The sequence below is a fragment of the Dichomitus squalens genome, assembly GCF_000275845.1.
Source record: "Dichomitus squalens LYAD-421 SS1 unplaced genomic scaffold DICSQscaffold_2, whole genome shotgun sequence".
Taxonomy (NCBI): domain Eukaryota; kingdom Fungi; phylum Basidiomycota; class Agaricomycetes; order Polyporales; family Polyporaceae; genus Dichomitus; species Dichomitus squalens.
In genome coordinates, this window is record NW_006766884.1 from 1,424,108 (window position 1) to 1,436,386 (window position 12,279).

The 12,279-nt window shown below is 55.0% G+C and overlaps 3 protein-coding genes across 3 annotated transcripts; 2 read left to right on the plus strand and 1 right to left on the minus strand.

Annotated features, from left to right (window-relative positions):
- Positions 1–329: 329 nt before the first annotated feature.
- DICSQDRAFT_124164 (P-loop containing nucleoside triphosphate hydrolase protein) lies at positions 330–5,608 on the minus strand (the record flags this gene model as incomplete). Its single annotated transcript, XM_007361322.1, is given in 29 exon segments — positions 330–1,161; positions 1,206–1,395; positions 1,458–1,581; positions 1,636–1,731; positions 1,780–1,867; positions 1,941–2,200; positions 2,262–2,330; positions 2,380–2,386; positions 2,445–2,522; positions 2,572–2,632; positions 2,689–2,887; positions 2,935–2,971; positions 3,018–3,043; positions 3,111–3,158; positions 3,291–3,719; positions 3,739–3,836; positions 3,888–3,912; positions 3,966–4,078; positions 4,134–4,168; positions 4,222–4,309; positions 4,362–4,533; positions 4,581–4,760; positions 4,815–4,866; positions 4,935–4,966; positions 5,074–5,150; positions 5,199–5,268; positions 5,311–5,423; positions 5,474–5,483; positions 5,570–5,608. The coding sequence occupies 29 exon segments, from the start codon at positions 5,606–5,608 to the stop codon at positions 330–332; spliced, it is 3,648 nt and encodes a 1,215-aa protein (XP_007361384.1).
- Positions 5,609–6,548: 940 nt separating this feature from the next.
- DICSQDRAFT_97950 (CKS-domain-containing protein) lies at positions 6,549–7,346 on the plus strand. The gene is made up of 3 exons (XM_007361323.1): positions 6,549–6,704; positions 6,763–6,959; positions 7,021–7,346. The coding sequence occupies exons 1-3, from the start codon at positions 6,643–6,645 to the stop codon at positions 7,125–7,127; spliced, it is 366 nt and encodes a 121-aa protein (XP_007361385.1). The 5' UTR covers positions 6,549–6,642; the 3' UTR covers positions 7,128–7,346.
- A 256-nt stretch (positions 7,347–7,602) lies between these two features.
- On the plus strand, positions 7,603–12,111 carry DICSQDRAFT_132271 (uncharacterized protein). The gene is made up of 13 exons (XM_007361324.1): positions 7,603–8,111; positions 8,225–8,272; positions 8,321–8,359; positions 8,418–8,961; positions 9,015–9,130; positions 9,187–9,442; positions 9,495–10,021; positions 10,080–10,231; positions 10,287–10,500; positions 10,554–10,674; positions 10,736–10,827; positions 10,888–11,440; positions 11,500–12,111. Exons 1-13 carry the CDS (start codon positions 7,887–7,889, stop codon positions 12,009–12,011), a joined length of 3,399 nt encoding a protein of 1,132 aa, XP_007361386.1. The 5' UTR covers positions 7,603–7,886; the 3' UTR covers positions 12,012–12,111.
- The last annotated feature ends 168 nt before the right edge of the window (positions 12,112–12,279 follow it).

Consider the following 12,279-nt stretch of genomic DNA (forward strand, 5'->3'; position numbering starts at 1 on the left):
CCGCGAACGGGTCGTATTCCTCGGCTTCAGCTCGCTCGAGCAGGGACGTCCTGCGATCGCTCTGCTGTCTAGAGTCTGATTGATGAGGACTGCCCACGAATCGAGCCAGAGATCCAACGGGGACTGTGCTGCCGGATTGAGAATGAGATGCCTGGACGTCCCTCGTTTCGGTGTCCGTTAAAGTAGAAGTAGAGGGATAAATATCGAAGAGACTATGGTCGAGGACAAAGCCATCGTCTTCATCCGTCGGCACTAGTGCAGGCGAGGTGGCTGGCGACGACTGAGCAATAGGGCAAACCATACGAGAAGCAGCTCCTCTATTGATGTCCTCATTGGACACGGATGGGTGGAATACGGGTGCTTTCATAGGCGAGGAAAGTATCTGTGATACTCCGGTAAATGCTCCGCGAGCCTGAGAAAGACAAAAAGACCCATACTTCGATGGGGGAATCAGCAGGTGCCTTGCCGTGCTTCTTCCGCGGAGGAGAATTGTCTGAGCTTGACACTGACCGCCTTCTCTTGTTCGGACGACGCATCGACACGGTGTCCAGGGAATGATCTCCAGTACTCAAGGCTGGTCTTTGCTCATGCTCATGATGCGACTCTTCCCGAGGATTGGAGTCGAGTGAAGGCAAATCCGCAATGAGAGCATCGAATTCCGGGTCAGCATAGTCAGTAGATTCCGAGGTAGCACCTTGTCGCCCAGACTCTAAGTCCCCAGCAACGTCGATAAGGTCCAGAGCATCAGGTAAATCGTCATCAGAGACGTCCAAGTCATCATCATCTACCCGAGGGGCTTTGCGAGGTTTTTCGTCCCTAATCTGAGTGAAGCTCAGGTCAAAGTTCGGTACGGGCTTGCGTTTCCGTGGAGGACCTGATGTCAAGTCGGCATCCAGTTTGATGCGAGTATGGCCACCCAGCTGCAGATTCTCCTTGACTCCCATACGCTCATGCAATGCCTCCAAGTCCTTGAGCGGTCGATCCGATCTGACCTTCGGTTTCGGTTTGGGCTTGCTCGTATCGTCTTGACGGTTGGTTGACCGGGTGTCAGCCTTCAAGGGCACTGTAAGCTTAGGGAGAGATGTGTCGCAGGCTACGATTGCCTCCAAACGTTTCCTTGTCATGGGCGGAGGCTTCGATAGTCCATCCCGACAACTGTACCTGTTTGGTAGTTGGAGGGGATGCGAACCACGACACAGACGTACCACAGATGCCTGCATTTCGTCTTGTCTTTGCAAGTGTGGTTGCATCTGGACAACTGGTCGATATATCCCCTGGAGAAGAACAATGAAAGGACGAACTCGAAGTTGCCGTTCGCGAGTTGTTTCGAGGGAGCAGACGACGCTACCGCTGGCTCGTAGTGTGTATCGGCGATCAGCTGTTCTTTCGATCGTCCTGCAACTGTAGGTAGAGGAGAGCTTGCATCTAAGTGTCGATGCTGATACTTCGAAACGTACCTATTGATCCTGTACACTCCTTATACGTGTTATCGGTGGGCCGAGTATCTTGAGCCTCATCGAATCCATCGCCCTCCATGTCCCAGAAATTGGCGACATCTTCCAGGCCCTCGAGGTCGCGTGTCTGTAGAGGAGTATAGGTTCGGTCTAAACGCGACGGTGATAACAGAAGTGTTACCATGGAGTCCTGGGGTCGAGTATTGGGAACCGGGAATGCAGATGATTCGAGCTTGGGCTTGTACGAGGCTGACACCGTGATACCGGCATATGTATCCTATCGCGTTGTCAGAAACTACCTCGGATCCTACAAGCTATGGCCTACCGAAGTCACGTAGGCGACAATCGATTGGCTAGGCTTGGTCAGCTTCGTTGCAATCTCAAAGACCTTGACATCCTTCAGAGCAGAGGTACTGAACGGTGGAGATGGGAGCAAGAATAAGTAGTAGACGTAGCGTCTCAGGGGCACATAAAACTGGAACGCACGAAATGCGACGGAAATCGACGAAGCCGTGGTCAGAGGTCAGAATCAGGACCAATGTCATGTCTCGGCGCTTCTGCTTTTTGTTTTTCTTCCAGCTTGCCGCCTTGACGTCTTGCGCCAGCCCACATTCGACGGACAATGTGACGCTGATTCCGTCCTTGCCAACGGAAAGCCCAACCTCAGACAGATCGACCTGGTATTGGGGGAGCCGATTGACAGCGGCAAGAACCTCGTGTCCGAAGGGAGGTTTGCGATTGAGCAGCTACGCCTAATTCAGTATCGACTCATCGAGCTAGGTGCTCTGAGGTCAAAGACAGACGTACCATTTCAATGTAGCCAGGGTCCTTCTTCCGTAGTGCCGCAAAGGTCGTGATGTTGTTCTCTGCCAATACCTATCATACTATGGGCATATAACACCATCATCAGGCCGTGATATCTCACCTTGAGTCTTGATAAGCGAAGTGTCAGTCAAAGGCGGTTCACAGCGTATGAGCTGAAGGACTCACGACTTCAGCCCGATGTCATCGAGCTGGCGGAAGATGACACTCCGGTCCTCCCATGCTTTTGCCGTCAAGCACCTCATCCTACAATTTGCTGAGACGGCTTGGAACAGAGCGGCTGGACAGAACTCACACTTCCAGTGCATTTTTAAGCAACGCACCAGCCATGCGGACGTTTGCAACCTCAACGACAGCTAGCAGGTAGCGTATCACATGCCTGTTTGGGCAGAACATGGGATACAGGACACACCTCGTGCGATCCGCGAGATATGGCGCAAGATCGGGATGGACTCCGTGTAGGGTTGACTCTCTGCGGTCTTATATTCATGTTCCGAGAGATTGACTGCTCCCAGTATGGCTTGAATCAGGATGAAGACTTTGTCAGAGGGCTTATCGATCTTCTTGAGGGGATAGCGAATATCGATGTGTGCTCTGAGTTTGTTGTAGACCTGCACAAATGTCAGAACGACGGCTTGCCTAGGCTGTATTCGCTCACCTGTTTCTCGCCAGATCGGAACTTGATGTCAGAAAACCTACACAGGGATCAGAGGGAGTCGACGTCCGAGGAAGAGAGCGTACTCGGTAGAACAGGATATGGTTTCGAGCTACGTGTAGTCCATTCAGTTAAATCGTCTCAGCGATTACAACCAAGACCGCCGGTTCTTCACTCACAATCTCTCTGACGGTGGCCTTCTCGGATAATTTCATAATTTGCACCATCTAAAGCCGCGCGGCTTCATCAGTCAAGAGAAGCCCACACATCCATAGGCCATCACTGACGGTCCCTTGTCGTATGTAGAACTGAGGATAGTTGTTCAGAAGATGCCTGTCGCTTGAATGAAAGACATGTACCTTGCTCATGATGTCTCCGTAGTCTGTGGAAGATAGAGCGTCATCGTCTCCGTCGCGAACCACCATCTCGCTTTGGTCGAGGGCAGTAATGCTAGCTGTGACCAAGTCGTCCATTCTCGCCTGCCAGCTCTTGTCGCCTTCTTTCTTGATGTCGTAATGCGCAGGGTTCTTCTGGAGACGTCGATAAAGGAAGGAGCTGCGTAGCCATTCCTTCGCTGTGTCCATGCTCGTGATAGTGCCTAGCGCAACCTCGGAGTTGAGGTGTTCCGAGAGCCCCATATGTAGGCTGCTTTCGAGCACCGTCTGACCTTGGGCGAGCGCTTTGTACTTCGCTTCTAGTTCTTGTTCGCACATGATAATGGCTACGCCTTCCTTGTCAAATTGCGGGCGACCCTGTGCAACGCGGCGTTTGAGACAGCAGGTCCACACCTGTAGACAAGGGGCTCACAGCGCGCCCGATCATCTGCATGACGTCCAAGTCGGAGTATTCTTGCGATGTGCCATTCTGGAACAACTTGACGCCCTTGATAACGACGGTATGTGCCGCTGCGAGACATTAGTGGATGCTAGCGTGGGTCGGTTGAAACTGGTACGAACGCAAATTCACCCCGACGGCGAGGGTCTGAAGCAGATGCATCAAAACAAGCATCAACGACAGCCCAAGTAAGGACCTACAGAGGTGGCGAACAAGACTTTCAGGTCCCTCTTGAGGTATAGCTGTTCCGTAGCGTTGCGGTCGCTCTTCTCCAAGCCAGCATGGTGAACGCCGATGCCAAAGGAAGCGAGTTCTGCACAAAAAATCGTTAGCCCATGAGAAGGGATCGGATTCAAGCAGGTCCGTACTGTCCACCTGCTTGTTGCCGAACGTGTGTGCGATTCTGCTGAAAGAAATAAGTGTGTAGGTGCAGGGATCGCGAACGTCTTGATGTACCTGGGAGGCTTCGTCCATGGGACAACCTCCTTCTTGCCCAAGGCCTCTTCATACTCTTTCAAGATGTGCTCCGCAGCATACATCACCCCTAGCAAGCGGTGTTAGATTGCACATCACTCCTGCCTGCGCGCCAAGATCACCTTTACGCGTCGGGCAGAAGACAAGCACAGGCTTATCGTTGCAGTGTTGCTGTAATACACCGTAGAGTCTATAGTCGAGAGCTTTTGCGAAGACGAAGTCGTTGGTGTCTCTGCGGCGCGGGAAGCCGTAGACGAACTTGGACAGCCGACATGGCCTGAAGTCCTCTCCAAACTGAGTGGGGAATATAGTGTCCATCCTCACAACGCAAGTAGACTTACTCTCACCTCTTTGATCGTAGCAGGCCCTGTATCCGAGTTGTTTCCAATCCAGTCGGCAACATCTCCGATGTTGGGTACCGTCGCAGATACCACGATGAAGCGGACAGACGTCCCGCGCAGTTTCATCCGAGAGACGACAACCTCCAATGTGCTGCCTCTAGTCTCATTGAGCAGATGGACCTGTGACCATCAATGGGTGAGGAGGTACTGGATCTCCACCGAGGGACGGCCTACTTCGTCTATGAGGAACAGTTTGACTTGAGACAAGATGTGTTGGTGATCTTGCCTGAAACATCGCAAGTCGGACCGTTGCTAGAAGCCACCACTGTGGGCCATAGCTTCCTGAGGACGCACCAGTTGCGAGTTAAGCTATCCCATTTCTCCCCCTGTCAAGTGTCGGTGGAGATTTCTCTGTGCTGTTGATACAGAACCCACCGTTGTCACACTACAACGGCTGCTCAGCGGAGACCCGATTCTGAAAAATGAACGCCACTTGCATTATTGTAGCATCCTTCGCATCCCCCCACGCGCCCCGTCCAGTGTTGACAGTATCCCCAGTAAGCTCCGAGCCTGTGTGCAGATGAACAGACGGTCTCAAGTGTCAGGGGTGAGACGCACATTTGGCTCCGAACGGCCCAAATTTCGCCTCCCAGTCAGTCGCTTTCTCCGTACATAGCGACTGCATGTCCTATTAGCGCATACATGCTCTCAAGTCTGCGGCGGAGCTCACCTTCGTAGGAGCGATGTATACACAACGCGACTTGAGGCTTGTGCCTGACGTTTCTTTTAACGTCTTGATGATAGCAAGTTCGAATAGCACGGTCTTGCCGCTGCCAGTCGGCGCTGCATAAGTAAGTCAGTCGAGGGAGAAGCGACGTTGTGTCAGGACGGACCACTGATAACCTAGAATTGTATTGAGTTGAGTGCAGAGCTGGTACTACAAGGTCGAAATCCTACCATGTTCTCGTCTGATCCCATCACCTGCTCACGTTCGTTATATCGAGATGTGTTCTCGGGCAGCGAGACATACCGTATCAAAACATTGAGACTGAACGGGGTTGAAAACACCAAACTTGAAGAGGCCCCGATATATGTCAGCTGCATGATGAGCAATGAGTTGCGTGCGCATCCCCGCTGGCAATCTCGATGTGCACTCACGAAGGTCGGATACAGGACGCAGACGTATGCCTCGACGAGGCTGAGGACCCGGATGGTCGCTATATGCGGTGTTTGGAGCAGCGGAAGTATGTTCGAGAGGCGCCGAACGGTCTCCCATTACGGTAAATCCCTCTCTGTAAGGTCTATGTGAGTCAGAAAGCGGCAAGTATTCATGCTCTGACAAGGACACCGGGAACGACGTCCCCAAAGTGTCGGCATAGTGACGTGCGACAGGCTGAGTTGCAGGGTACGAGTTCTCTTCAAAGCCACTCTGTCGACCTCTGTTGTTCACAACACGTGCTGACTGGCGGTGCGGTGCGCCATAAGTATGGCTTGGGGCCTGCCAGTTCTGAGGATATCGTGAGGCAGAAGGCGACAATCCCCAGGGTCCAGGACGCTGGGTGCGGTCCGGCGGAGAAGGCGACGAGTTCGCTAGAGGCAAAAAAAATTGGCCTCACAATTGGCTGTCGTCACGCATATACTCACCAATCTCGTCCAGCAGCTCGTCTACCTCGTCAATATACTGGCCGTCGTCATATTCAAATTCGCCAGAATGCACACTGTATGAGAACGGGTTGTCAGAGGTAGGGTCATGGTGCTGTTCTTGCACAGGATCGTGGAGCGGATAGTGGTAGTAGTCGTCCATGCGAGCGAATGGTGGTCAGGAAGAAAGGAGGGCCAGGCTGAGAAGGGACGCGGTGTAGACGAGACGGACCCGCTCACGTGGTGGCGGGGTCACGCGTGACCCGTCGCGTCGAGAGGTCGGGACCGCGCGGTGGCCGATCGCATTGTCTTCCTCTTTGGCCTTGGACCGTCACTTGTCACTCCTTTCCGACTCGGCTTCCGCTCTCCAATCCACGCCATCGCTCTTCTCTCCGCGCCAAACAACTGCATACACACTCCCATGGCTACCAAGGACCCCAAGGCTGCAGAAGCTGTTCGCAAGCTCGAGGAGTATATTGAGAAGTACGCTTGTCTCGTGATTCATACGCCCAGTCAAGAAGAGACTGACTCTGTCCCACAGAATCCACTATTCCGAACGCTACTCGGACGACGAGTACGAATATCGTCACGTCATCCTCCCTAAACCGCTCTTCAAGATGATTCCCAAGAATTTCTTCAGCCCCGATAACAGTGGCACCCTGCGGCTACTGTCCGAGGAGGAGTGGCGGGGCATTGGTATCACGCAGAGTCTGGGATGGGAGCATTATGAGGTCCACGGTGAGCCCAGCTTTCGGTTCTCCCTGGGTTTCTGGGCAAACCCGCCTCTTGCCCTAAACAGCACCGGAGCCCCACGTCCTCCTCTTCCGCAGGCCCAAGAACTTCGATCAGGTGATGGCCAGTAGAGCTGCAGCACCCGCCGGGAAGGCCCAGGCGAAGCGGAAGTAAGCTGGCCGGTATCAACCCATCGCCCCTTCTCTTTTCCTCGCGTGATCGCCTCCGGGCTCGTCAGGAGCTTCCACCACGATTCCTCGTTCTCATGGATTCTCTCGTTCATTTCACCCGGTCTCTACTGTTATGTACCTGATTACGAGCTGTGTTGTGCATTATCGCATCGCTTTCCCTTGCTATACGCTGTGAATCGATAGATTCAATCCCTTGATCGCCCATATATGGTTACTTGACTGCTACTCAAGGTGTTGCTTGACAAAAGCCGGTATGTCACGTAGCGTGTTGTGTCTGCATATGACCGACACCTCATGCATTCCCACTCGTGGCAGACGTGTACCGTCGCAGTCCCGGTAAAGCGACGAAGTACTACGTACTGGAGTGTACGTCGGGCGCTCGCGACCTTATGCCTGCACCCTTCTCCGAGCCCAGCAAAGTGATATTTCTTCCGAACCAGCTTCCCGCTAACCCCTACTTTGCTCCGACGCCTCATTCTCGTTCTCATCGGAGCCAGATTGTCTCTCCAGGCGGCCCCTCGAATCTTGATGCTCTGCAGTTGTATGCCGTAAGCGGATGACAGAAAGGACAATTGCCAGCGTCGTAGCCTGATTCTCCCACCTGCATCCGACGCGCATGTTGCGACTCCTCGCACATTCAGCTCGACCTCGTCTCGCAGCTTATCTTCGCGTTCCTGCGTCGGTTTCCCCAGTCTTGCTATCGTGCTCTCGGAACAGCCTATCCCTCCGGTCAGGCTTCGCAATGGTCGCTTTCCCCTCAGATTCTGCTGGTGCTTGGACGCGCGTTACGTCCGGGAAAATACCCTACGATGTCTACACGAAGCCCATCAACAAGTCTCCGCAGGACGATCGGGAGTACAGGCTGATTAGGCTGGACAACGGGTTGCAGGCCATGCTTGTGCATCACGCGAAGGCGGACAAGTCCGCCGCTAGTTTGGATGTGGCTGTCGGACACTTGTACGACCCGGTGAGCGACTATCTTCGGTGGTGCAGAAACGTCCTTTGGTGTTATAGTGGCCGCGCTGCTAAGACTTGTCGGGCGGACGCGCAGAGGGGAGATGCTAACAGTTTGCTTTGCAGGACGACATGCCCGGCCTCGCGCACTTCTGTGAACATCTGCTGTTTATGGTACGACCGTTTCGCCATATATGACGACTTGACTCACGCTCGCCCCAGGGTACGGAGCAATATCCGAAGGAGAACGAGTATTCAGAGGTACGTGTGACTGCCGGCAACTCACGCGACCCATGCTCAACCCCGCGATCACATCCAGTACCTCTCCAAGAACGGCGGCAGCTCCAACGCGTACACTGGCACCTCGAATACGAACTACCACTTCAACGTCTCCCCCACAGCACTCCCAGGCGCGCTCGCCCGCTTCGCCGGCTTCTTCCACTCACCGCTCTTCGCGCCCTCATGCACCGTCCGCGAGCTAAACGCCGTCGACTCCGAGCACAAGAAGAACCATCAGAGCGATGTGTGGCGCATCTTCCAGGTCAACAAGCATCTCAGCAAGGACGGGCACCCCTGGCGCAAATTCGGCTCTGGGAACAAGGAGAGCCTCTCGCAGGTCGGCAAGGACCTGAAGGCGAAGGGGCTGCTGAACGGCAATGGCGCTATCAAGAGCGTGGACGGCTCGCTGGCCGCTAACTCGACTTTGTCGAGGGCGGCTTCCCCCGCGCCGTCGGTCAGCTCTGCTATCAGCGAGTCTGAGGGCGATGGGGGCGTCGTCGGTCGGGAGACTCGTCGCAGGTTGGTCGAGTGGTGGAGCAAGGAGTACTGCGCGAGCAGGATGCGTCTTTGCATCATCGGCAAAGGTGAGCACGCTCCCAACGTCGAAGGGGCGCTGTTCGCTTATACACTGCGGCAGAGTCACTGGACGAGCTCTCGGAGATGGCTGCCGACTATTTTTCACCGATACCCAACCGTGGTCAAGAGCCGCTACCTATGATACCCGACCACCCTTTCGGACCGAACGAGATGGGCGTGAGTTCCACGGTCGTTCATTCTGTTGTTCGATGACTGAGCCACGCCCCCGATAGACACTTGCTTCGGTACAAACGGTCATGTCATTCCACGCCTTGGAGATCAGCTTCCCTCTACCGCACCTACCGCCGTACTGGAAGTACAAGCCTGCTGGCTTCCTGGCCCACTTCCTCGGCCACGAGGGACCTGGCTCCCTCCACTCGCACTTGAAGCAGAAGGGCTGGATAACCGGCCTCAGCGCTGGCCCACAGAATCTCGCCCGCGGCTTCGCCATGTTCAAGGTCACGCTCTACATGACGCCCGAAGGCTTTGGTGAGCGGGTTACTCAAGGGCCAATGAGGCGAGCGACTGACATGATTCGTAGAGAACTACGAGAGCCTCGTGCAATCCGTCTTCAAGTACATTGCCTTGCTAAAAGCATCGGAGTTCCCACCCTGGCAGCAGCGCGAGCGCAGCCTCATTAGCGCGACCCGCTTCCGCTTCGCAGAGAAGCGCCGTCCCGACGACTACGCCGTCTGGGTGTCCGAGCACATGGCCTGGCCCGTCCCGCGTGAGCTCATTTTGAGCGCCCCACAGCTCGTCGAGGAGTGGGACGTGAACGATCCCGTGAATGGTGGGGAGAGCGAGGTGCGCGAGATCCTCGACTCGCTCACGATCGAGCGCTCGCGGACCGTGCTCATGGCAAAGGCGGAGGAGCACGAGCGCGTGAGAGGGAAGGATCTTACGTGGGAGAAGGAGCCGTGGTACGGCACACCGTACCGCGTCGAGAGGTTCAGCGAGGAGTTTGTCCAGAAGGCGAACCAGCCGAACGACATCGAGGAGCTGTACCTCCCTGGTCCCAACGAGTTCATCCCAACCAACCTGAACGTTGAGAAGCGCGAGGTGGAGAAGGTGCCTGCTTCCCTTCCCGTGAAGACTGGTGATTGCTGATTGACGTGTCTGGATGCAGCCTGCGAAGCGCCCATTCCTCATCCGCGAGACACCTCTCTCGTCTTTGTGGTTCAAGAAGGACGATCAGTTCTGGGTGCCCAAAGCTCAGGTCGTCATGGACCTCAGGACCCCGGTAGCCTGCGCATCTGCACGCGCAACGGTCATGACCAGGTCTGCAATCTATATCTCGCTCCCGTGTATGGTATTCTCATTGTCCTACCTCCAGATTGTTCTCGGATCTTGTAACTGACTCTCTGACCGAATTTGCGTACGACGCCGACCTTGCGGGCCTAACCTACGGTCTGAGCAGTCAGTCGCTCGGCCTGTACATCACCCTGAACGGCTACAATGACAAACTCCATGTTCTGGCTAAGGACGTCCTGGAGCGGACGAGGAACCTCAAGGTTCAGCCCGATCGGCTCGCCGTCATGAAGGACCAGGTGAGCATTTCTCCAACATAACCATGTTTCGGGGGGCTCATGAGTGATTGCAGGCCAAACGGGAATACGAAAATTCGTTGCTTGGTTCGCCGTTCCGTCTGTCGAACTACTACATCCGGTACCTATTATCGGAACGTGAATGGACTCCGGACGAGCTGTTGGCTGAAGTCACTTGTGAGTTCATATGTGACGTTCTTCGCCCCAAACGGTCGATCAACTGAGATTTCGGGGACAGCGGTCACCCCGGAGGAGCTTCAGGCATATATTACTTCGTTGCTGTCGAAGCTGCACATCCGAATGGCGGTTGTCGGCAACATGTACAAGGACGTGAGTGACAGCAATACACAAGGGTTTGGTTGACAGGAGTTGCTGATGGAGTCATCACAGGAAGCTTGCAAACTGGCGGAGATGGCTGAGGACATTCTCAGGTCAGAACCTTTGCCGGCAGACCAGCTGTGGAATCTGTCGCTCGTCCTTCCGCGTGGTTCCAACCATGTTTGGTCCGCGCCGGTGCCTAACAAAAACGAAGCGAACAACGCCCTAACGTACTACATGTCGATCGCGAAAGCAGGCGACAGGCGTCGTCAAGTGCTCGCTGCGCTGGTCGCGCATATCCTCTCGGAGCCTGCGTTCAACATCCTGCGCACCCGTGAGCAGCTAGGGTACATCGTTTCGGCTTCGCACTGGCACATGACTGGTGGCGGACAGACCGGCCTTGGCATCATAGTGCAGAGCGAGCGCGAGCCGAAGTACCTGGAGCAGCGCGTGGACGCCTTCCTAGGCGAGATGCGGGAGAAGATCGCGTCTATGAGCGACGAAGAGTTCTCTGAACACAAGGTCGCGCTCCAGAAGCAGTGGCGGGAGGCTCCGAAGAACCTCACAGAGGAGCTGAACCGGTACTGGCCGCAAATTGAGTGGGGATACCTCGACTTCTACAGACGTGAGCTTCGATCTTTTCCTAGGTTCTTGTGGACGTCATGTTACCGTTGGGTTCTCCAGGGGACCTTGATTCCGAGCTCATTGAAGGTGTGACGAAGGAGGAAGTGCTGTCGCTCTTCCGCTCCGCCATCGACCCATCCTCCACGGAGCGGGCCAAGCTTTCGGTGCACCTGAAGTCCCAAAAGCCGCGTCCGGCGAAGATCAGCGTTGCTGCCATGGAGGCATTCGCCCGGAAGGTCGCGGAAAAGGGATACACGGTGGACGAGCAGGCGTGGCGGAACGCCCTCGCATCAGACGGCGACGCCGCACTGGACAAATTTGGAAGCTACTGGCGGGATGCGCTCCTGGCTCAGGCTGCGACCGTCCCTCCAGAGGTTGCGCAGAGCCTGACTGCCGAGGTACCAGTACTGCTCAAGGAGTACCCTTCAGGGGATGAAGGCAAGGATGACGTCGCGCTCGACGAGAGGGTGGCGTTCATCCAAGATGCCAAAGCATTCCGTGCTTCGTTACCTGTGTCGGAGCGGCCGCGGCCATTGGTTGAATGGGGCGATCTTCCTACGTCAAGATATTGATGAACGTAGAGATTCCTTGGATACTCATGTGTAGCGATAGATTAGCATTATTGTCCATGGATAATTGGGCATTGTTTATGGCTAACAATGTATGTCGCCGCATACGAAATGGATCAAGGGAAAGTCGAGAGAAAGACAATTGGAGTCGGCGCCTGGGCAGCCTAATACGGCGTGTTGAGCAAGGGCTGGGAACGAGCCTGTGCGAGCGGCAGCGTGTATCCGCCTTCACCACCGCGTACGCCTTAGATTCTATGCCACCAGCGTGTCC